This window comes from Hyperolius riggenbachi, chromosome 2, assembly GCF_040937935.1.
Source record: "Hyperolius riggenbachi isolate aHypRig1 chromosome 2, aHypRig1.pri, whole genome shotgun sequence".
NCBI classification, from domain to species: domain Eukaryota; kingdom Metazoa; phylum Chordata; class Amphibia; order Anura; family Hyperoliidae; genus Hyperolius; species Hyperolius riggenbachi.
Genome location: NC_090647.1, coordinates 336,685,716 through 336,710,201, shown reverse-complemented (window position 1 = coordinate 336,710,201; position 24,486 = coordinate 336,685,716). Strand labels below are relative to the sequence as shown.

Genomic DNA, 24,486 nt, shown 5'->3' with positions numbered 1-24,486 from the left:
ATTATTGTCAAGCAAACCTAAGATTTTTAAATGCTTGTTATGGTTGACTGTACGTTTCATATTACTATTTTCCTTATTCATTTAAGGCTTTTGTGCTGTGGAGTTGTCTGCAGAAATGCCTTTGGGTAGCACAGTGGTTAGTGCTCTTGCGTTGCAGCGCTTGGTCCCCGGTTCAAATCCCAGCCAGGTCAACATCTGCAAGGAGTTTGTATGTTCTCCCCGTGTCTGCGTGGGTTTCCTCTGGGCACTCCGATTTCCTCACACATCCCAAAAACATACAGATAAGCTAATTGGCTTCCCTCTAAATTGGCCATAGACTATGAGACATACACTACACGATGCATACATAGACATGCGACTGTGGTAGGGACTAGTTTGTGAGTCCCTCTAAGACAGGGGTCTCAAACTCGCGGCCCTTGATACAATACTTTGTGGCCTGCGCCGGCAAAAGCTACCTTATAGTTCGCTTCAGTGCTCCCAAGTAATCTGCCGCATCCCCGCCGCTAAACCCCCAAATCGCCGGGGGGTGGGGGGCAATCCGCCGGCATTTCATGGAAGGGGCAGAGCTTTCAGCTTCAGCTCTGCCCCTCCTCTCACTCTTCCTTCACAGAGAGGGGCGGGGAGAGACGGCGATGCGCCGCGATTGACGTCAGGTGGGGCAGAGCTGAAGCTGAAATCTCTGCCCCTTCCAGGAAATGCCGGCGGATTGCCCCCCGGGCGATTTGGGGGCCCTGCAGCCCTCGTTTTGCGGCGGGAACATGGCGGATTACTTGTAATGGGAGAACTGAAGCGAACTATAAGGTAAAATAGTTTGCTTCAATGTGAATTTGATTTTGAAATAAAAATCAATGCAAGGGAGGGGGGGTGGGGTGGGGCGGGTTGCTGCTCCTTATTAACTTTTTTTGTGAAATCCCTTATGCGGCCCAGCCTTATCCTGACTTTGCCTCCTGCGGCCCCCAGGTAAATTGAGTTTGAGACCCCTGCTCTAAGGGACAGTTAGTGACAAGACAATATACTCTGTACAGCGCTGCATAATATGTTGGCGCTATATAAATACTTAAATAAATAGGTAAATAAATACATGCCTTTGAATGGTCATTGCACTCAGAAAGCAATGCCTCACTTCTAATTGTAGTTAGGTGGGCTCAGTCACTGACTGGCTTCTTATACTATTTGGTCATTTAGAGACAAGATGGCTTCCTTAAGGTCCCTGGCTGAGTCTACGCCCACATTGGAAATCTGTGGCGCCCATATACTTGAGGTGTTGCCAGTGCTCTTGTTCTGTTCTGCTCAGTGAGCAGCATGGTTGGAGTGCATAGATGGTACCAAGCATTTATCTGTGGCATTACTAGCGGTCGGGGTGTGCTTGGGAAGGGGGAGGAGTGTAGCAGGTGTATGACTGAGGTATGTTTATGACAATTCATGTCTGGGTGCAGTGTTCCATTCCATTCCATTCCCAAAAACATACAGATAAGTTAAGACTACAATAAATACACTACACGACACATACATAGACATAGGACTATGGTAGGGATTAGATTGTGAGCTCCTCTGAGGGACAGTTAGTGATAAGACAATACTCTGTACAGCTCTGCGTAAGATGTTGGCGCTATATAAATACTAAATAATAATAATAATAATTCCAGCATAGAACACTTCATTTATGTCTCCTCTGTAGCAGCCTGTCATAGTTAAATTCCAGGTCTAAAGACCCAGCACTTTTGCATATGAGGCTGACAATAAGCTTGTCATGAGAGAGTCTGTCTGCGGCAATTAGCCTGACTGTAAGACAAACTTTCTCATGACAAGCTTATTGCCAGCCTTCTATGCAAAAGTGCTGTGACTATAATATTTCCTGTCTCACTTACATCCAACATGTGCAGTCGAGGAAAGATAGAGAAAACTGATCTGAAAAGTTTAGAACTTAAAGAGACACTGAAGCGTAAAAAAATTATGATATAATGAATTGGTTGTGTAGTACGGATAATTACTAGAAGATAAGTACCAAAGAAAATATTCTCATATTTTTATTTTCAGTTATATAGTGTGTTTATAACATTGCATCATTCTCTAATATGTGCAGTTTACACACTACTCAGCATTCTAAATGATTTTTTCTTGTGAACTATTGACGTCTCCTCTGGCAGAGAAAAAGAAAATTCTTCACTGACAGCAAGCATGGTCGGAAAATTCCGCGGAATTATTAATTCCGTGATTCCGGTCGGAATTAATAATTCCAATTTTGTTAGTCGGAACGGAATTTCTATTTATCTCAAACGGAATTCTGCGGAAATTTTATAATTCCGACGGAATTTTCCGGAATAACATCAAAAAAAATTCTTCCTCCTCCCTCCCTCCCTCCTCTTATATCATCCAGTAGGGAATTGCAGATTTTCAAAACAGCTTATATACCATAGCTGGGATTTGAACCCAGGATGCAATGTGTAGTAGCTAGTAGGTATCTGTCTTAACCTCTAGACCATGAACCACACTACATGGTAAAGCTGGCCTAGCATAAACCATACTACCATTATGATCAATTCAATACAAAAAGTAGCATGATTAAGGATTGGTACTTTTTGAAAAGCATGCTTATATACCATAGCTGGGATTTGAACCCAGGATGCAGTGTGTAGTAGCTAGTAGGTATCTGTCTTAACCTCTAGACCATGAACCACACTACATGGTAAAGCTGGCCTAGCATAAACCATTCTACCATTATGATCAATTCAATAGAAAAAGTAGCATGATTAAGGATTGGTACTTTTTGAAAAGCATGCTTATATACCATAGCTGGGATTTGGACCCAGGATGCAGTGTGTAGCAGCTAGTAGGTATCTGTCTTAACCTCTAGACCATGAACCACACTACATGGTAAAGCTGGCCTAGCATAAACCATACTACCATTATGATCAATTCAATAGAAAAAGTAGCATGATTAAGGATTGGTACTTTTTGAAAAGCATGCTTATATACCATAGCTGGGATTTGAACCCAGGATGCAGTGTGTAGCAGCTAGTAGGTATCTGTCTTAACCTCTAGACCATGAACCACACTACATGGTAATGCTGGCCTAGCATAAACCATACTACCATTATGATCAATTCAATAGAAAAAGTAGCATGATTAAGGATTGGTACTTTTTGAACCTCTAGACCATGAACCACACTACATGGCAAAGCTGGCGAGGAGGAGGAGGAGGAGGAGGAGGAGGAGGAGGAGGAGGAGGAGGAGGAGGAGGAGGAGGAGGAGGAGGAGGAAGATTTTAAAAATTTTCTGACGGAATTCCGTATATCTCGGAATTCCGCGGAACAGCTCAGGAATTCCGTCGGAATGAAACGGTAGCGGAATTTCGGTAGTGGCGGTATGCGGAATTACCACGGAATCGGAAATTGGCTCTTCCGACCATGCCTGACTGACAGTTGAGATAATAAACTTCAGAAGACAGCCCTCTCCACCACTTTGAAAGTGGTAGAGCTTAAAGTGACTCCGAGCTCAGACTAAAAATAAAATTTGAACTTACCCGGGGCTTTCTCCATCCCAGCCCTGGTCGGGACGTCCCACGCCGGCCTCCTGGCTCTTCTCCCGGCGGCTGTCTGCATAGCGCATACAGGCCGGTCCCCCGGGCGACACTGGCTAGTGTCGGGCCTTCTCCTTCCGTATACGTCACGAATGATGTTACACGCCGGCCGCCGCGCGTCATGACGGCGGCCGGCGTGACAGCACGGCGCATGCGCGGTTTAATCGCACATGCGCCGTGCTGTCAGCCAGCCGCCGTCATGACGCGCGGCGGCCGGCGTGTGACGTCATTCGTGACGTATAGGGAAGGAGAAGGCCCGACACTCGCCAGTGTCGCCCGGGGGACCGGCCTGTACGCGCTATGCGGACAGCCGCCGGGAGAAGAGCCAGGAGGCCGGCGTGGGACATCCCGACCAGGGCTGGGATGGAGAAAGCCCCGGGTAAGTTCAAATTTTATTTTTAGTCTGAGCTCGGAGTCCCTTTAATGGCTTTTTTGCATAGAGATAACAACTGGAGTTTCTTAACTCTTCCTGTACTGGAAACAATTAGACTTTTGTCTCTGATCCTAAAGTTTAATTTCTTAACTGTACTACACATACAATTCATTGTATCATAATTTTTTGTTTCACTTCAGTGTCTCTTTAAGTATCAGCAAACAGTTAAAAAGCGGCTCAATGTGCATTTCTGCTGCTAACCGAGTACCTCCTATCCCCACAGTTAAAAACTGACCTGAACCTAATGGCTTACCACTCATTTCAGTGGTAAACGGTGTCACTTTTGCCTGAATGCTTCTTGATGCATTGAGGCAGTGAATAAGCCGCAGCCATGATACATGTAGTGTACCTGTAGCATGGAATGCCCCCACACACACTTCACTCCCCCCCAGAATGCTTAGAAGAAAGCCATAAACACATGGATTCATGGCTACGTCCACTGCTCATGTTCATGTGAACAGGCCTTTGCAAATATAGTGCTATTAGGCTAAGGGCTCTTTCACATTAGGGCAGATTTTCTGCGTTTCAACGCAACGGGTTAAGTTTGCGTTACCCAAGGTAAAATGAAAGTCCATAGACTTTCATTTTAGCTTTCACATATAACGCTGCGTTTTTGTGCGTTGCGTTACACTGCACCCAGGCGCAGTTTTTCGGCCGACACTAGCTTTATGCGTTACAATGTTAGTCAATGTAAAACGCACACTATGCACGTTTTTAAACCGTTAAAGCAGGCAATCAGTCCCAGAATGCAACAGAGGAACAATGTAGAAAGTTGAAAAAAAAAAAAAATTACCTGCGTTTTCCTATGTGCTGTAACGCATTGAAAAACGCACACTCCCTGCAGTGCAACGCATATTAAAACGCATACAACAAAACGTATGCTTTGAGCGTTCTCCAACGCAAGCTCTGATGTGAAAGAGCCCTTAACGTCTGGGCACTTGTATCTCATTGGTGTGGGTTTTATACTTCAAGTATGTCTATAAGCAAATACAGATTAAACACAATGCAATCTCGTCTGTAAATTGCTAGGCATGATTAAACAGTGTATATTTTTTAGAGGGAATGGGGCATTTACAGCAAAGGTCTCCTAAAATATGCCTTCTTATCCCTCAGTCACTTGTGATAGCAGCAAATCCCCAAATTCTTGGTCATGAGGCCTAGCAGAATGTATGCATCATTGTTTGGCACAACAATCTAAAGAGAGCAACAAGTGCTTTAAAGAGGAACATTAACCAAGGATTGAGCTTCATCCCTAACAGTAGCCGATACTCCTATTCCCATGAGAAATCTTTACCTTTTCACAAACAGAGAATCAGGGGGGTTTGTATGGCTGATATTGTGGTGAAACCACTCCCACAGTGTGATGTCAGCACTTAGGTCCTTACAATTTACTGTCTATGATAAACAACCTTTTAGGCCCCGTTTACACTTAATCAGTTAGTACGCGTTTTTTTTCTTCTCCATAGCAGTGCATTGTGAAAAAGATTTCAGTTAAAACGCGTTAAGTAGGTAAGGTGCCATAGGAAATCATGGACATTACTTTGAAAATCAGTTGTCCTTTCAGTTATAACTGACAGCAACTGATAATGGGGCCTTATCCTATCCCATTGTTAGTGGCTGTGATTATAAATAACGGCAGGTGGTGCTGTCTATTTTTTCATGTCTGCCAGTAGTAAAGATGATGACATGCAAGCTCATTGTGTATCAAACAATATTAACAAATTACATGGCCAATATGTAACATTTGGTGAGGCAGCTGCGGCGAACAGTACCGCCACCGCAGCTGCCTCTGTGCCCCTGTCCGTCTCGCCACCCGTGCCTCAGGCGTCTAGCACGCCGAGGACGGGTATATCGGGCCCCCATAAGGCGGCTCAGCTGACCGGAGGGTCAGCTGACGTCATGCCAGGCGCCCGCCACTCCTGATTGGCCAGGCGCAGGGGGGGGGGGGGCGTGCCCCAGGCTCTCCTCGGGCTCTTAAGCCCGGAGGATTCATTTCTCGGGTGTCTGCTGTTGCGAATGCCTCGTGTGAGCACTCAGACCTAGTCAGGTTCCTGCGCATGATAGATGTATATGCAGTGTTTGCAATATACATCTATCTATAGTTAGTTTTGTCATGATCGCTGCTGCACCAGGTATTGCTGGAAGTAGTAGTGCTGCAGCTCAGGCAGTTCTGATCTCTTTCCATGCTAGCTGCATAGCTTTGTCTGCCTTTCCCTGCTGTCAGCTTGTGACTGATTATCATTCACCTGTGTGGGAATCTGCATGTCTGCTCCCATTGGATGACCTCAGTATAAAGATCTGCTTCCTGCAGGACTCCTCGGGTTTTCATAGCTTCAGTTTAAGCCTGTCTTGCTGTTGCTTCAGCCCCCGATCGTGTTTCTTGTTCTAAAGATACTTTGCTGGTCTTTGCATCATATATTGGTTCATTGCCAATATATATGCATACCAGCACGTTTATTATTTTCCTTGTATTCGTGTTACGTTGATACATCAGTGTCGCTGATGTATACGTACACGAACTGTTTATATCCTGTGTGCAGTTAGTCAGCTTTCCAGCACGTTTTGGTAGGTTGCGCGTATCGTGATCACCCGTGCTGAGTTAGTTACCCTGCTCCTGGTTCTGTTTGTGGATTGCGTTCATCTCTGCGAAGAGATAACGAATCCTTCTGAATCCTGTTCTGTTACCGTTTGTGGATTGCGTTCATCTCTGCGAAGAGATAGCGAATCCTTCTGAGTCCTGTTCCCTGTATTACTCCTGTCCTAGTCAGAGTTCCTGCTTATGTCATATATCGGTTCATTGCCGATATATACATATGTTAGTCAGACGTTACAAATAGTTTCATTGATAGCTGTAATTGTAATACGCTAGGAAAACATACTTATTGTATTTTTGTCTGTGTTACGTTCATCTATCTCGATCCTGCTATTTCCTGACTATCCTGTCCTGTCTTTGTGAGGCACGCCATCGCTGCAACGCATTGGCTGCCTCATTCCAGTCTGTCTTGTTGTGGACGCTTGCTGTCACTAAGTAGCGGCTAGCTAGCAAGCGTTCATTCTGTCTACCTGTCCTGATCTCCTCAGTTCTGGTTTATGCGCTCAGCGCTACCTTGCGCTGAGACGTTATCGCAAAAGTATTGTTTGTGGCTGTCGGATCTGCACCGGCTCTGTGCGCCACAATCTCGTATTGGAGTCAGTCCTCCCCTCCACTATACTAGGGATAGCCTGTTTCCTTGTGCTAGTGTGTGTACCTCCTCCACGTCAGCTCATGCGTTGCATGCTGACTGTGGAGAATACACCACCAAGCCTTACATTATGAAAATCCCATTACCAATCCCCATTGTGGGGGGGATTCCCAGAAAGTATGACACTGTTAATTATGGTTCCTGTTCCTTTAAGAAATTTGAAGAACTTAGCTCTGAAACAGAAAATGAGTTTTTCTCTGAATGTGCCAGGTTCCTGGCCAATCCCGATCTCCAAGCGACTCCTGTTTCAACCTGGGCACTCCAGCTAGTTTATATTTTGTTTAAAGGGCAATTGTTTCAGTGGGCATTTGATGTTCTCAATCATTCCGATTTGAAAGAGAGACCGCTGGAATTTCTAGCGTTTGTGATCCATAACTGGTTGCGCATAGATCCATTGCCTTTTCCTCTAAATCAACTCCTGGCAGCAGGCCAATCAGCTTCCCCTTCAATTGTTTGCAAAAATGATCAGCAAGCAGAGAGTGTTCCTGATAATTTTCCTGCAGCTTTGAATAAATCACCAAAGGCAGCAGGGTCTAAGGCAAAACGCAAACGTTCTAAGAAACGTGTCCGATCTGCAGAGTCGTTATCCTTAGCGACTGAGACCTATAATGAGATTCTGCCATTAACAGATAATGAAATGCAATTGTCATTCAGGGGAGTTAAATGGACTTATGAAACTACTAATGAACTTTCCTCCCTGGCTAGGGAAAATAAAGATTTTTGTTTAAAAGAATTATCTGAGTATGATTATGAGGAGATATTACAGAGTATTGAACAAATCAACTTATTTGTGAACCAAGGGAAGTTTGCATACACTACAGTTCAACACTTGCTACAGGTATTGGAGATTCTTAAGAATAAGGAATCTGCCAATCACCTGCTAATTAACCCTATACATGGGCCTGCCACAATCATATCTGCAAACTGTGATCAGCCTAAATGTTTCGCTGTTAAGTATGCATGGGATCCTCCATTCGAGAGGGGAGAGATGGAAGCCCTGGTCTGTGAATGGAAGAATGATTCAAGTTCATTTTGTCAATTTTACAGTGCAAAAAGTGAAATGGTATTGAATGCATGCATTAAGTCAGCCTATAACCTAATAGAGACTGGTGTGTGTAGGTATGACAGTGTGGCTCCTTTGATTGATGTGTGGGAACTGATTTTGGATGAGTTTTATGTGACTCCGAATTCGCAAATTTGGCGTTCTGACCCGCCTGCTTCAGCACCTTTCGCTGATTCAGCAGGTGATTCGGAGCTCTTTTTGTGTGAAATTGAAGTTCCTGCAATTCCACCCTGTACCATGGATAACTCAGTGTTACTTCCCAGTAAAACAGAAGCCACTGATACTTTCTTAACCTTGCCCTGCACAAATTTCTCAGCAGAGAATCCAGAGGTCCTGCTGACTTCCGAGTCCAGTCTAGCCAGTACTCATGAGTCTTTGTTCAGTGAAACAGACACCAGAAAAATCTTGCCTGCCTCTGCAAACACTTCTGCAGAAATTACCTGTGTTAATAAAGTTCAACTCCTGTCTGATCCAGCAGATGCCAATAGATGCACTACATCAGTTTCCGAGTCCCAGCAATCCTGTCTAGAAACCTCAGAACCCCAGCATCTGAATTTTCCAATTTTACAAATGAATGGTGATTCAGATGCGCAAACATTGTGTCTTGATCTTCCTGTTTCTACACCTCGCTCTAGTTTCGTGAATAGCTCAGAGCATCTGCTATGTGAACCTGAAATCGCAGAATTATTACCTTGTTCAGAAAATGTTCCAGTAAATTTGCTCTGTATCGTGAATAGCTCAGAGCATCTGCTATGTGAACCTGAAATCGCAGAATTATTACCTTGTTCAGAAAATGTTCCAGTAAATTTGCCCTGTATCGTGAATAGCTCAGAGCATCTGCTATGTGAACCTGAAATCGCAGAATTATTACCTTGTTCAGAAAATGTTCCAGTAAATTTGCCCTGTACCATGAATTGTGCAGTAGATCTCTCCTATGAAGCTCAGGTCACAGAATCCTTATGCTGTCCAGCAGGTGCTTCCATGGTTTTGCCCTGCAATATGGACTGTTCAGTGATCCTGTCCAGTGAAGCTGGAGTCGCAGAGTCCTATGCTTCACCCAGTACTTTGGATACTTCAAACCCTCTAGCAGAAGACTCTGAGGCACTGCTTACCTCAGTGGGTGTTGCAGCAATATTCACTTGTTTAGCAGCTGTCTTAGAATTAAAGTCCACTCTAAATAAAGTTGATGAATCTTTGTCTGATGAAGCAGAAGTCATTGAAATATTGTCCTCGTCAGCAAGTGTCTTAGATACCTTGCCCTGTACACAGTCTGATTTAACCAATATTGTGTCGTCCCTCTCCAGTGTTGTAACAGCCGAGGAACTCCAGCCCTGTCCTCTGAATGTTTCAGAAGTCTTGCCCTGTAACATGGATAATTCTGATTCTCTGGTCAAAATAACAGAAGTGTCAGAATTTCAGTCTGATTTAGTAAGTGTTCCTGAAAACCTGCCTGGTATCTTGGAAAATTCTGATTCTCTGGCCGGTGTGGCAGAGATTCCGGAGTTCCCTTCCTGTCCAGGGAATTCCTCAGATTTGCCCAGTTCAGTGGGGGATGCTGTAATATTGACTTGTTTTGCAGCTACTTTGGAGCCCCAATCCCAGGTACTAGATGAGTCTCTGTCCAGTCCAGAGGAAGTTGTGGAATCCCTATCTAGCTCAGTTCATACATCAGAAGACTTGTCCTGTCTTGTTTATGCCCCTGAACCTGATTTGTTAATAACCTTGCTAGAATCAGCGACATCCAAGTCTGTTCCTGCATTCTTTAGTGAGAGTCCAGTGCTTGTGAAGTCTAGTCATGATGAATTTTTGTCCAGTCCTGGTTTCGGTCCTATCTTGGCTGGCCTTGAGGTTCACAGTTCCTTGACATGCCCAGATGTGCCAGTGTGCCCAGATGTGCCTTGTGTGCCAGAATGCCCAAGTGTGTCTAAGGAGTTAGCATACTCGGATGCTTCCTTAGGGGAGACATGTTCTGATGTTGCCAGTTTGCCTGCATGCCCAGAGATGGTTCTGGTTCCTAAAAGCCCTGATCTTGATGTTTGTCCTTGTAACCCTGACTCGGGAATTGCCATAGGTTCCATGGGGATTCTTGATAGTTCTCCATGTGAGCCTAAAGGGCGTTCTGACCTTTTGGGATCTCTTTGGAGCTTTAAAGTGTTCTGGGAGATCTCTGAGGAAGCTTGTTCTGGTACCTTGGACTGGTTCAACAGTGGGTTTTGTGTTGGTAAAGACAGTTCCGGTGGGCATTGCAAAGGCTTTGGCATTTTTGGACGGTCCCTGGAAGGCAGTGGGTATCGCTCAGAGAGCTTCGGGGGGCTTTCTTCTGGAAATCATGGTTCTGATGGGTGTCACACTGAGACTTGTAGTACTGATGGGCATGGTTCTGTAGGTTCTGGTTCTGATGGGTCCAGTCTTGTGATGACTGATTCTGGAATTTGGTCTTGCCGGGCTGTCCCGGTCATCATGAATTATCAGTTAGGTTGTCTCCGTGGGAAGGTCAGTTTTGAGAGGCGTCTGGTATCCGCCTTTAAGGGCGGGGGTACTGTCATGATCGCTGCTGCAGCAGGTATTGCTGAAAGTAGTAGTGCTGCAGCTCAGGCAGTTCTGATCTCTTTCCATGTAAGCTGCATAGCTTTGTCTGCCTTTCCCTGCTGTCAGCTTGTGACTGATTATCATTCACCTGTGTGGGAATCTGCATGTCTGCTCCCATTGGATGACCTCAGTATAAAGATCTGCTTCCTGCAGGACTCCTCGGGTTTTCATAGCTTCAGTTTAAGCCTGTCTTGCTGTTGCTTCAGCCCCCGATCGTGTTTCTTGTTCTAAAGATACTTTGCTGGTCTTTGCATCATATATTGGTTCATTGCCAATATATATGCATACCAGCACGTTTATTATTTTCCTTGTATTCGTGTTACGTTGATACATCAGTGTCGCTGATGTATACGTACACGAACTGTTTATATCCTGTGTGCAGTTAGTCAGCTTTCCAGCACGTTTGGGTAGGTTGTGCGTATCGTGATCACCCGTGCTGAGTTAGTTACCCTGCTCCTGGTTCTGTTTGTGGATTGCGTTCATCTCTGCGAAGAGATAGCGAATCCTTCTGAGTCCTGTTCCCTGTATTACTCCTGTCCTAGTCAGAGTTCCTGCTTATGTCATATATCGGTTCATTGCCGATATATACATATGTTAGTCAGACGTTACAAATAGTTTCATTGATAGCTGTAATTGTTATACGCTAGGAAAACATACTTATTGTATTTTTGTCTGTGTTACGTTCATCTATCTCGATCCTGCTATTTCCTGACTATCCTGTCCTGTCTTTGTGAGGCACGCCATCGCTGCAACGCATTGGCTGCCTCATTCCAGTCTGTCTTGTTGTGGACGCTTGCTGTCACTAAGTAGCGGCTAGCTAGCAAGCGTTCATTCTGTCTACCTGTCCTGATCTCCTCAGTTCTGGTTTATTGCACTGAGACGTTATCGCAAAAGTATTGTTTGTGGCTGTCGGATCTGCACCGGCTCTGTGCGCCACAATCTCGTATTGGAGTCAGTCCTCCCCTCCACTATACTAGGGATAGCCTGTTTCCTTGTGCTAGTGTGTGTACCTCCTCCACGTCAGCTCATGCGTTGCATGCTGACTGTGGAGAATACACCACCAAGCCTTACAAGTTTATTGTATTTGATTATCTGTGTATGACTCCTAGCTCTGTTTGACTACCCTCCTGCTTAGTGATTCTGTACTTTAGCCTATCTGATCTTACTGCCGACTCTGCCTGGTTACCGTTTACTCTCTGCCTTCTGATTCTGTACTTTATCTGCCTGCCTGTTGCCGAACTCGATTACTCTGACCTCTCTACTCACCAGTGAGCCCTCGTCACTGGTGAGGTGTTCGCTGTACTGACAGTGCCCGCCAGCTCCTCTGGTGAGCTCCTGCCAAATCTGTCAGTAATTTCTGTTGCACCAAAACACACAGTGCACTTCAGCATCACACTTGTCTGTGTACTATACTTGCATTATTGGTGATACTGCAGATCACCACATAATCAGAGATCTGGTTGTTGCTTACACTGAATATTACACAATATCAATCATTTCTTGATCTCTCTTATATTTTTTAACTTCTGACTTTGCAATGTATTGATTTATTTTTTTCACCAATTCGCTGAAGTTCCTCTCTAAGTAAGGGTGTGCAAACATCTGGTGTCCAAAGATCAGGTGGTAAGGAGTGAATGGAAAGAAAAAATATCTGTAGAGGCGAAGGCTAGAAAGGTTGGAAATAAGAATTCAAAGAAGAATGAGGAATGTGTGTTTGCATGTATCTGGGGGTTGAAAAATCCTCTATAATGGGCAGTCGCATCCTCGTCGTGTCCTTCACAGAGAGAACTATAGCAGCATACAACAAATGAAATGGTTAGTAGCTTCCTGTCAGAACCTGCTGGAGGTAGCCATTAACAAATTGGAGTCCAAGTTTTCTTACAATTTTTTTTTCTTTTTTTTAAAGATTATGTCCAGCTCAGCTTTTGTTCACTATGTCAAAATGTAGTGTTGAAAGAATTATATAGGGTCTTCTTTTTTAAGAGGACTTTAAGAATGTATTTATCAGCTACCTGCTTCAGTGGAGTGCAGATCATTTGGTGTGTCCTCGTCCAAAAATTTGCTTTAAGAAAGCATTGTAGCCAACTACAATGCAAATTTTTCTGTAGTTGTACAATACGGGAACGGAAAGATTTACCAGATTGTTACCACTGTCTGTTGGAGTTGTTTGCCTGTTAGAGAGAATTTGCTTCAGTCTCAATTTGCCGGCGCAGGCCACAAAGTATTGTATCAAGGGCCGCAAGCCTACATTGGTTTCAGGATAGGAGGTGCAGAGACAATAATAAAAACCCAACACGTGTTCAAAATTGTCATCCCAAAAACTGCTTTTTATTTTTTAAATCAATAATGTCTTTGTCTTATTGAAATAAATTAAGAGATAGCAATAGAAACCCAGAGGAGTTACAACCATTGCCAATGTATTCAGAACTAAAAGAAATGCTTTGGGTGGAGTGGATCTTTAAAATCAAAACTAACAAGGCGGTAGACGCCAGTATTGAAAGACAGCTAGTCAAGCTTTAACTGTTATAAGACTTTTCAATTATTGGATCTTTGATTTTTTTTAAAACTAGTTTTCCCTTGTGCCTCATCTCCTGTCAGCTGTGCATCTTGGTGTATGGCTCTGGCACCCCTCCCTCCCCAGTATCAATCTGTGACCATACCTCTACTGATTGATTCTTCACTGGCCATATATTTCTCATGTGTGTCTGTTTTCTATTCCACTTCACTGTGCCCAGGAAAGATGAATGAGATGGGAAGGTCTTCCCTGATAGTAGGTGTGATGCTTTGTGTATCGCTATAGGCCACATGTAGAGGAAACGGACCCCAAAGCCTTGTCTGCCAAAACGGCAAGATAAAAACATGAATATGGAAAGGAGCTGCTCAGATGTATTCTAAAGCTCATTATTTATTACATTTCTCCTAAGCTGGAAATAACGGACCTGCAATTAGTTGGCAGAGGTCTAAAACCTTCCCCTGGGTCATATTGGACCATATTGAGCATTTCTGAAAAGCTATAAAGTAGGAGTTGTGAAGTTCCAATTGTGTGCACACAGCAGCAGAAGAAAACATTCTTTTTGAAATAAATACAAGAAAGGCCGGATTTATAAAAGAAAAAGTATGGATGCATGCACACAACTGCAAATATAAAGCTATCACTGCCTAATCTTTCAGCAGTGCAGTCTGTAGTCTGATATAACACAGAAGAGGATTGCAGACATTGACCCGCTAATAGCAGGTGTTTTTTAATAAATTCGGTACTTATCCGTTAGCCGGGCGCATCCGGCAGGTGGCGCTAATTACTATTCCCCCTCCAGGCCGACATGGATAGTAGGGAAAGATGTAACTCTGGTGGAGTTTTGTCGTCACCTGCCGGATGCGCCCGGCTAACGGATAAGTACCATAAATTCTATGTTTTATGCTTTTTACAGGATCAATTATAATGCCCATTTATCTCCAGCCTAAGAGAACCTTAAATCAGACCTATGAATTATCATATGTATTTGTATCACTTATTATATTTAAAACCACAAACACTTGTTGTGTATATGACAGATGTTGCTCCGGGCTCTGCCACTGCCCAGGACCCCCAAATCCCCATGCGACACCAAGAAGGGGAGGGCAGGTGAGCCTCGGTACTCCCACCACCAGGGTATTTACCCACACTGGCTCTATCTAAATGCTGAATGCAAAACACACCAGAAGCAAATGCTCACTCCCAGCCAGCAAACTGCCATTTTATATGGTCCACAGACAGCCTGTCAGCCAATCAAGTGCAATAATATACACCTGTGTCTGCAGTACCAAATCTAGCAGGAATTGCATAGATTCAGAAAAAAAAAACAGTTAAGAGGATCGATCAGACATAATTGTAGACTATGTCACCAGCAGGGGGCAACCACGTGCAGGTATACCCTCTCAATGCCTTCCTCCCAAACCACTTACCCGCATCTGCATACTGGAAGCTGCAAAAAAGAAATTTAAAACCACAAACACTGGTGTACATGACAGACAGGGTCCCCGGGCTCTGCTGCCGCCTGGGACCCCCACATCCCAATGCAACACCAAGAAAGAGAATGCAGGTGAGCCCTGGGGATTCACCCACACTGCCTCTATGTGAATGCTAAATGCAAAACACACCAGAAACAAATGCTCACTCAGAGGGTCTGCAAACAGCCTGTCAGCCAGGTATACACTCTCAATGGCCTCCTCCCAAACCACTTCCCTTCATCTGCAGGTGAATGCAGGTGAGCCCTGGTACTCCCACCACCAGGGGATTCACCCACACTGCCTTTTTATAAATGTAGTGCTCTTAAAAATGCTTTTATTTCAGACAAAAATACTAGAATTTTTATAATGAAAAACCTATCTTCCTATTATAAATGGGCTCCCAGAAATTCAGCCTTAAATTATTATTTTTTTTGAAATCAGGTGAATATGAGAATTTTATTTATACCATTTGGAGCCAACAGGTGGCACTCCTGGGCAAAAACTAATACTTTTAAGGACATATTTCTTTCTGAGTCAGATTAGCTTCACATCAACCGGTTAGTAATTCATATAGTTAAATAAACATACAGTAATTCTGTTCATTGAAGCTGCAGTGAACCCAATTTTAAAGGAAAACTGTAGTGAGAAGAATATGGAGGCTGCCATATTTATTTCCTCTTAAAGTGAATGGGAACCGCATTTAAAAAAAAATGAAGCAAATACTTACATAAGGAGAGGGAAGGCTCTGGGTCATATAGAGCCTTCCGTCTCCTCTCTCGGTGCTCTCTATCATGTGCTGGCTTCCTCCCCCCGTTTCAATCCTCCACTGAAAGGGTATTTGGAAGTCTTCGGGAGCCGTGTCCTCCCGAAGACGTGTGGCTCCATACTGCATACAAGTGAGCGTGCAAGAGAGCATGCTTGCGCAGGCGCAGTACAGGGCCGCCCTTCTTCAGGAGCACTCGAGCTCCCTAAAGACTTCTGAAGCCTCCTTTGGCCGGATAAAGCAGTATTTGACTAATTTAGTCAAATACTGCTACCGGGCGAGCCAGCACTGGATCGAGGGGACCAGGAGAGGAGCCGTAAGGCTCTATAGGACCCAGAGCCTTCCCTCTCCTTGGGTAAGTATCTGTCTCATTTTTTTAAATGCGGTTCCCATTCACTTTAAACAATACCAGTTGCCTGGTAGCCCTGTTGAGCTATTTGGCTGCAGTGGTGTCTAAATAACACCAGAAACAAGCATGCAGCTAATCATGTCACATCTGACAATAATGTCAGAAACACCCGATCTGCTGCATGCTTGTTTCGGGTCTATGGCTGAAAGTATTAGAGACAGAGGATCAGCAGGATAGCTAGACAACGGGTATTGCTTATAAGGGTATAAATATAGCAGCCTCCATATCCCTCTTGCTTCGGTTGTCCTTTAAATGAGCTGCCATTATGCAATTTAAGTTTTGTCATTTGGAAGCCATGAAGTTTTGCAAACTGAGCAGCAACACCTTCACCCTCTGTATAAAACATTTAAACTTCAAATTGAATGAAGGTCATTTGACAAAGTTTGATCCTATCCTAACAACTGTGTTTTCTTTTTTTTCCCTCTCAGAAATGATGACGCCCTATTTTGGCCATGAGCAACATCTGCAAGAAATCATGTCCTCGGCACCATAAATCATAGAAGTGTGGAGATCATTGTGAAAGAAGACTTGTCTTGGCTTACCAAAAACCCCCCACCATGGATATGCCAAAGCTTATAATGGTGGCATGCACGTTTTTATGTCTCTCTCCATGGACATGTTGGTCCAAACCAAAGGGTTCACCACACATGAATTCTGTGAGGATAGATGGAGACATCATTCTAGGTGGGCTTTTCCCTGTACATGGAAGGGGAAGCGATGGCAGAGCATGTGGAGAGCTGAAGAAAGAGAAGGGGATACATCGCTTAGAAGCAATGCTTTATGCTCTCGATCGTATCAATGCTGATCTTGACCTTCTGCCTAATATCACTTTAGGTGCTAGAATTCTTGACACCTGCTCCCGAGATACTCATGCTTTAGAGCAGTCTTTGAGCTTTGTCCAGCCACTTATTGATAAGGACAGAACAGAAGTTCGGTGTCTAAGTGGTGGGAATCCAATAATTGCTCAGCCTGAGAGGGTGGTGGGAGTGATTGGAGCATCTTCTAGCTCGGTTTCCATCATGGTGGCAAATATACTGAGACTCTTCAAGGTGAGTACGCAATTATTTTTTATGTAATCTAAGCACTTTCGCTGATATTTCTTCAATGGAAAGTAAAAGTGTGTGGCTGGTTTTCCATGTTTTTCTACCTCCATTCTCTTCATTCCTCCACACCTAAGGTAAAGAGACTAAAGGTGTCCTTACGCTCCTTACATTTTTCCTGTCAATTCCTGGAAGTTTTGATCACTGTGATTGAATCTCCTGTTAACTGATGGCCTAACTAGCCCTTCTGATCGTAATTTATTTATTGGCTAAAATCTATCTAAATTATCAATTGGACAGGAATTTTTGATTGGTTGTGGGTGGGGTAGTAACGGTAATAGATTGATGAAATCTACTGAATATCTAGGGGAAGTGTGTGGAAACAATAGATCTCTTTCTTATCAGATTCCAATCAGAGTTGGAGCTATCCTTTAGGCACGTTGGGCAACATTCTACCATTGTTGACCACTTTTACGGACTATATTGCAGATTAATAACCAGCTCTCACCGAAACTCAAAAACTATTGAAAACTAACAATAGTGTGAATGCTCTCTAATTCTTCAGACTTTTCTCTTCCACCCTTTCATTGTTTGCCTGTGTATATACCTCTGCCCTCTGAATTCATTATTGTAAACATGGGCATGACGAATAGAGACTTGGTTGAGACAGGAGTCTAGACAGGCTTTGCTCTGAATCAGAGGCTACAAGAACAGAAATCAGGGTTGCACAAGAGGAGAGAGGACACTCATACAGCAAATGTAGGGATGTAAAACATAGAATTTAATAGGAACAATTGATAATAATAATAAGCTACTGAATTTCAACCCACCCACACGTAAAGCAGTCTAACTAATCTAACTGTATATTTGTTTGACTAATTTCTGACACCCATTTCCAGGCACAGACCAAAATATACTATCTGGTAGCTTCATAAGTTCCCAGATGTTACTTTTTGTGTCTGATAACACATCTGCAAGTAAGAATCTTGTAACAAAATGTGCTTATATGACCTGAATCAACTCAGCTGAAGAAGTTGAAGGAATTAATGGGGGAGGGGGTGCACACGCTGGGACAGTACATGGGGTGACAGTGACACATCTTGGGGAACTGGCAGGACACAGAGTGAGATACTACAGGAGACTGGAATAAACCTAAGGTAAATAAAACTAAACATGTTTTCACTCACTTAAGGTTTATTTTAAGTGAATGCAAAGAGGGGAAAAGATTTATACTTAAAAACAGGGGAGTCTCTGGGTAGTCCATAGGTTACTTCCCCTCGACCTCTCCATTCCAGTGCTGGGACCCTCTGAACGTTTTGGACAAGATTTGTTGAATATGTTCTTCTCACAGTCGTTCTCCTGTACGTCTACGAATACCGCCTGCGCTGTGTTGCACGGAGCCACTGGTGCATGAAGTAAAAAGTCACGCATGAGCGGCTTTGTGCTGCTGCGCATGTGCACCTCTAATCCAGGAGGATCAGAGACGTTTCTGGATCCCCTCTGCTACCCCTATCCCTTGTTCGCTAAAAGTTCACTGCTAATGGGCACCATTAGGCCTCCTTTCCACAGGGGGATGAACTGCTCATTAGTCAGGCAGTTCAGCCTCCCAGCTGCCGGCCACAATTACATGCTGGCAAATGGCAGCGTTTGGTAGCATCACCCAATGGTAAAAATGTAGTGTCTGAGAACAGCAATCACCATGCTCAAATGCAACTCCATAGGAGGGCTGCCTGTCCATTGCCTGTGCCAAGCACTAGCAAGCACCTGACCGGTGGACGGAAGCAGCTGACGGGATGAATTGAGTGCCTTCAGTTGCCCATGTAAAAGAGACCTTAGTGTGAACAAGTTCTTAGTAATCCACGGCCAGAGTGTTTACGCTGGACTAAGAAGACATTTGTGTATGGAAGCAGGCTGTAATTACATGGATCACACCCTGTGGGCCTTGCCACCAACAATGTAACACAATCATGTGGGCTGGAACGTAAGAGATACTAAAGCCTATGGAGGGAAGCAAATGATTTGGAGAGCAGCAGCTAGATCCATTAGTATCAGAGTACAAGAATTTCATTCTATATTTAAACCCAGCCAGAGCACTTCAGATATCTGCACTGCATGCTGGGTAGGAAAGTCCGTTAACATGTTTTTCTTTTCTTCTTTTTTTCTGGCAGCACCGCTATATGCTCCATAATTACCCGACATTATGCTTACATTATCCAAATGAAATCCCACATAAGCCAATTTCTGAGTTATATTGACTATTTTGTTAGTATGTAGGCTGCCGCTGTTTTGAATACACAGGAAACTTGGAGTAGCCAGTTTGCTAGTATAATGCATGCTCACTTAGGGAAGTTAACGGAACATCCTTTGATGTACTGTATAAGATTATTTATAACAAAAATATGCCAATTTGCCCGCTGGATCATTAGAGCAATTATAATCCATTACTGATTTTGCCCCATAAGAGATCTGAAAACTGCCAGGTTGCCTGCTGTCTATAGTGGCGGACTCAAAGCGCTTGTGAGGCAGCCACAAGAGCGCACTCAGTAGGCAGTAGCAGTATTAGGGAGACTTGCCCAATGAACTCCTTACTGAATAGGTGCTGGCTTACTGAGTAGGAAGAGCCAGGATTTGAACCCAGGTCTCCTACGTCAGAGGCAGAGCCCTTAACCATTACACTATCCAGCCACAGGGCTCTGCCTCTGATGTAGGAGTCCTGGGTTCAAATCCTGGCTCTTCCTACTCGGTAAGCCAGCACCTATTCAGTAAGGAGTTCATTGGGCAAGTCTCCCTAATACTGCTACTGCCTACTGAGTGCGCTCTAGTGGCTGCCTCGCAAGCGCTTTGAGTCCGACAGGAGAAAGGCGCTATACAAAAAAAGGAATTATTATTATAGCGATGGTAATTGAGATGCAGATTTATTTGCACCTCATTGACTATCTGTACTTGTTTATACCAGTTAACGAACAAGATTGTAGGTTCGTTCTTAACCTGAATCTATCCATAAATCGAAAAACACTTTTTCATCTCTGTCCCCTGAACCTCCTCTATGCCCCCCCTGTGCCTCCAGTGTCCCCCTCTGTGTCCCCCTGTGTCCCCCTGTGTCACATCTGTCTGCTGGATAGCGTACTGGTAAGAGTGTTGCCTTTGAAGTTGTATTTGAGCCCTTTAACAAGGGTTTGAATCCCAGCTCAAGCCAGTATGAAAAACAGTAAGGAGTCTTTGGGCAAGGCTCCCAAATGATCCTTGTCGCCTGTAGAGCGCATCTTAAGTGGTTGCAGTTGAGTTTGGAAGGAGAAAAGCGCAATATAAGTGTTCTATGTTCTTTCTTGACTCTGTACCTTCAGTGTCCCCCTCTGCCCACCCCAATGTGCCACCCTTGCCCCACTGTGCCCTCAGGGTGCCACGGAAAAAAGTTATTTTACCAGTTAAAACATTTTTTAATTTAATTTGTGAAAATAATTTTTTCACAAACTAGAAGGTCTTTTTGAAAAAAACAAAGCACACATTTTTTATTGTTCTCAAATTTCACAATTTTAGGCCATTTGTATCGGCAGGTAGTTCATAAGTCGGGTGTTCATATGTCGGGGACTACTTGTAATCACTTTTATATTAACACATTTCTGTAGATGTATGCTACTGTGTAGAAGCGCTACTGTGGATTGCCTTCCTATACCTTCCCAGGTCCCTACAGCTTCCATTCAAATGCCCATGAGACACAATCAGAGATTTTCTGTGATCTGTTGTCTGCACATCAAGTTTAATCTGGACTCAAACAAGAACATCGAGCTACAGAGATCACTAACCAGGGCTGATAACAGATACGATATCTGGACAACCCTGTCATCCACACTCATGGGAGCTTTCATGGAGCATACATAGAGGTTGGGAAGATGTCAGCCAATCAGAGCCTTGGTACTGGTAGTATTGTGAAAAGCGATGCGTATGTGTTGACTACTGTTAGTAGGTATTTGGAAACAATAGGGAACTTAAGGGTGCAGAAAGTTCTCAGACCTCTTCCGAAGGGCAACGCCAGTAATGGATTGTACATGCATTTTTGATCAAGGGGCAATTTGGAGTTGATATCACAGAAGTTTTTGTACAATCATCCTATACCAGCAGGTTTTTGAAGCCAACTCAGAAACTCCTTGTTAGCACTGAGTTGTTTTACATAGTTCATTATCAAATGAAAGGTGGCATCATTGTGTGTGGTATTCTTTGCAGCAACATTAACATCTTTAAGGATTTGCTTTTGAAAATAAGACCTCTCTTCCTCAGATCCAAAAATAAACAAGTTTACTGTATTGCTGGTCACAACAAATATGAGCATATTCTACAACTAAGACTGAAGCAATTATGCTTCAACAATTATTTTTCCTTGTACTTCTTCATCGGTACAATGGTAGGAGAAAAATTGTATGAGCGGTACCTCAGTGTGTATCACTGCAGTGGGAGGGTAATAGAGGTCAGATCTTCAGGCTTGGACACGCACTTCTGGCAGGGAAGAAATGAAGATGAAACTTAGAAGAGCTTACTATCATCCAGCACTGGTGTCTATTTATCATATTGATCCTTTCCAATCCATTTTCTCGATCAGTCTCATTCCCTCCAGCACTTACTTTTTCTGATGTGCAGGGGATGTGGGGCAGACCCAGGGGCAGCTTGTGTGCTATTGTTCTTCCCCTAATGTAGGCATGCCAATGTAGTAATGATACTAGTAGTGGTACTTATCGTGCTCTGCTGGAGAAGGGAGGCAGCTGTGGGCGACAGAGGGTGCACGGCCTTACGACCGTTTCGCAATGGGGTGAGCCTTGCTTCCTCGGAGGCTAACGTGCTGCACGTTAGCCTCCGCGGAAGCAAGGCTCATCCCATTGCGAAAGGGTCGTAAGGTCATACACCCTCTGGCACCCACAGCTGCCTCCCTTCTCCAGCAGAGCACGATAAGTACCACTACTTTTCACAGACAATGTTTTTGTGAATGGTTCACCATACATGTGAAGACAAACAGAGGCGCCAACAGAATAAAAGGAGAACCGTATTTAAAACCAATAAAACCAATAAAACAAGGGGGGCAAGGGTGGACTTACCTCCCCAATATTCAAAACACAACCACTGTGATCAAATTGCAAAGAACATTTAATCTGTACTCCAAAAACAAACAGTTGCTTGTATTCCTGCTGTTTTTGCATTAAAGCTACATTGCCAGACATATTCTGCTTTTTCCTTTATGAGATTCCTGCAATGTTTTGTCCATTTTTGTCATGAGCATGTAGCATCTGCTGGAGGTTCTCACTAATTATCAGCTGCAACTATTACATCCACAGTTTTTCTGAGTGCCTGCCTTCCCTCTTCCAGTTTGCTCTAATAATGATATTACATGGTGCAGCATGGTCCTGAAGGGGGTCAAGGTGTTGCACTCTGTCTGACACTTTTATCCACATGGGCTGACACTGTGCTGGGCTAGATCTGGCAATGGTGTGGTGAGCCCAAACGCACCCATGTAATATCTAAATTATGTGATGCAGTGGCAGAGTGTGGGGCTAACGGAGTATCAGAGTTCAACACTCTGCAGGGGCTGATGTTGTGCCAGATTTTAGATGGTAACAGCACCCCTGGCGGCAACCATGTATTCCTATGTCGGACTTTGCCCGATATTGGACTTGTGATAGAAAGTACCAATGTCAGGCATAGTCAGACAAAGACAAATAACATTTATATTGCGCTTTTCTCCTGGCAACCTCAAAGTGCCAGAGAAGCAGCCACTAGGGTGCGCTCTATAGGAAGTAGCAGTGTTACAGAGTCTTGCCCAAGGTCTCCTACTGAATAAGTGCTGGCTCACTGAACAGGAAGAACCCGGATTCGAACCCGGGTAGTTCGATAGTAGGTAGTAGATAGTGTAATGACACTATCCAGCCACTACTAGTCTCTGTCATAGAATTCAGAATGGTTAAACAATGTACGTTCAACTCCACTTTAATGTGGAGATATTGGTGTAAATAAACAATTGTAAATTATTGGCTAGCTAAGGAATTTGAAAAGAGTTGGGGAATGAACTGCAAATTCCCAACTCCACATGTTGGCCCATGGTTTTTACTGTAACGAGGCGGCCAATGACTCTCCCCTCTTCATGCCCATGTGACTAATAGGAAAGGGTTTCAGTCTGTCTGGGTGTGAGCAAGTAGCAGTTTTTTATATTTTTTTTAAATCTTTTGTTTGTATATTAATAAAACAAAATGTTTTACACACTGTGACTGCATATAGAAAACCATGTTTGAACTGGGAAATTAATGACATTTTTTTAGTCCACAGTAAATAGGACTGTCTCCAACAGCATCAAAACAGTATTTCCTCTAGGGGGCTACAATGATTTTTTTTATTAAACCGTGTAATGCATAATAATTTTGATAGGTTCATATAAAGAAAACTGCTGTACATTTTGTCTTGTACTGAACAAGATTATCAAAGGTTTTCTTGTAAGGTTGTGAAATTTCCCTTCAGAATGATGACATCTCGGGCTTCAGAGGAGTGTCCTGTTTTCGGGAAATTGCTAATGAGTACTGGGTCTCTGCGCAGGGCTATTCTCTTTTTTGTAATTACTGTGATGTTTCTGTGATGTAACCCAATGGGGGAAAGAGGGGCACAAAATCAGATAAAACTACAAAATAAAACAAAACAAATAAAATATGAAAATACAGAGGTGACACTAAGTGCAATACAAAAGTGTTTATTTAAACCGAAGCAACACTTTGCTCAGCTGTGTTATTACTTGGCTTTGTTATTACTTTGGAGTGATTATTGGCCTGAAGAAGTGGGCAAGAACCCGCTGAATGTGTCACCACTGTCTAAATAATACGTGTCAAACACAAGGCCTGTTGGCCAAATGCAGCCCTCCTTGCCATTTTATGTGGCCCTCCAGAGCTTCAAAAGTTGTAATTTGCAAAAGAACAACCGCACACTGCCTTCCCAACCAGAGGAGCTCACTGATGACAGTGTTTTTGGTTGAAACATTGTCAGTTTCAGGTGGGGTGGTCTGCAGCAATAACCCGTGGGCCCCCTTTAGCAAAATTATCATGGGGCCCTTTTGTATTTTTTGTATTTTACTTAGTGTTATCCTTAACTTTCATATTTTATTTGTTTATAACCTAGTTTTATCTACTTTTGTATGTCTCTTGCCTTCATTGTGTTTCCCACCCTCCATTGGACAGACATTGGTCTCCGGTTACATTGGTCATATCTGGTGTCCATATATTTTTTTAAGAGAGCGGCCACATCAAGAGACCTAAGGATTACCCGAGTAGAGACGGCCCAATCTCCACTTGCCTGATTGGTTGGCTGCTCCCTCAGCAACCTTACTTTATGGGCACTTTTCCATTTTTCTCTCCA

At 43.7% G+C, this 24,486-nt stretch overlaps 1 protein-coding gene across 1 annotated transcript in view; it reads left to right on the top strand.

Moving 5' to 3' along the window:
• Positions 1-24,486, top strand: part of GRM4 (glutamate metabotropic receptor 4) — a 327,989-nt gene that overhangs the window by 11,252 nt on the left and 292,251 nt on the right. Inside the window, exon 2 of the mRNA XM_068269388.1 lies at positions 16,495-17,115. Within this exon, the coding sequence (XP_068125489.1) occupies positions 16,624-17,115 (492 nt within the window). The 5' untranslated portion in view covers positions 16,495-16,623. The remainder of the gene's footprint in view (positions 1-16,494; positions 17,116-24,486) is intronic.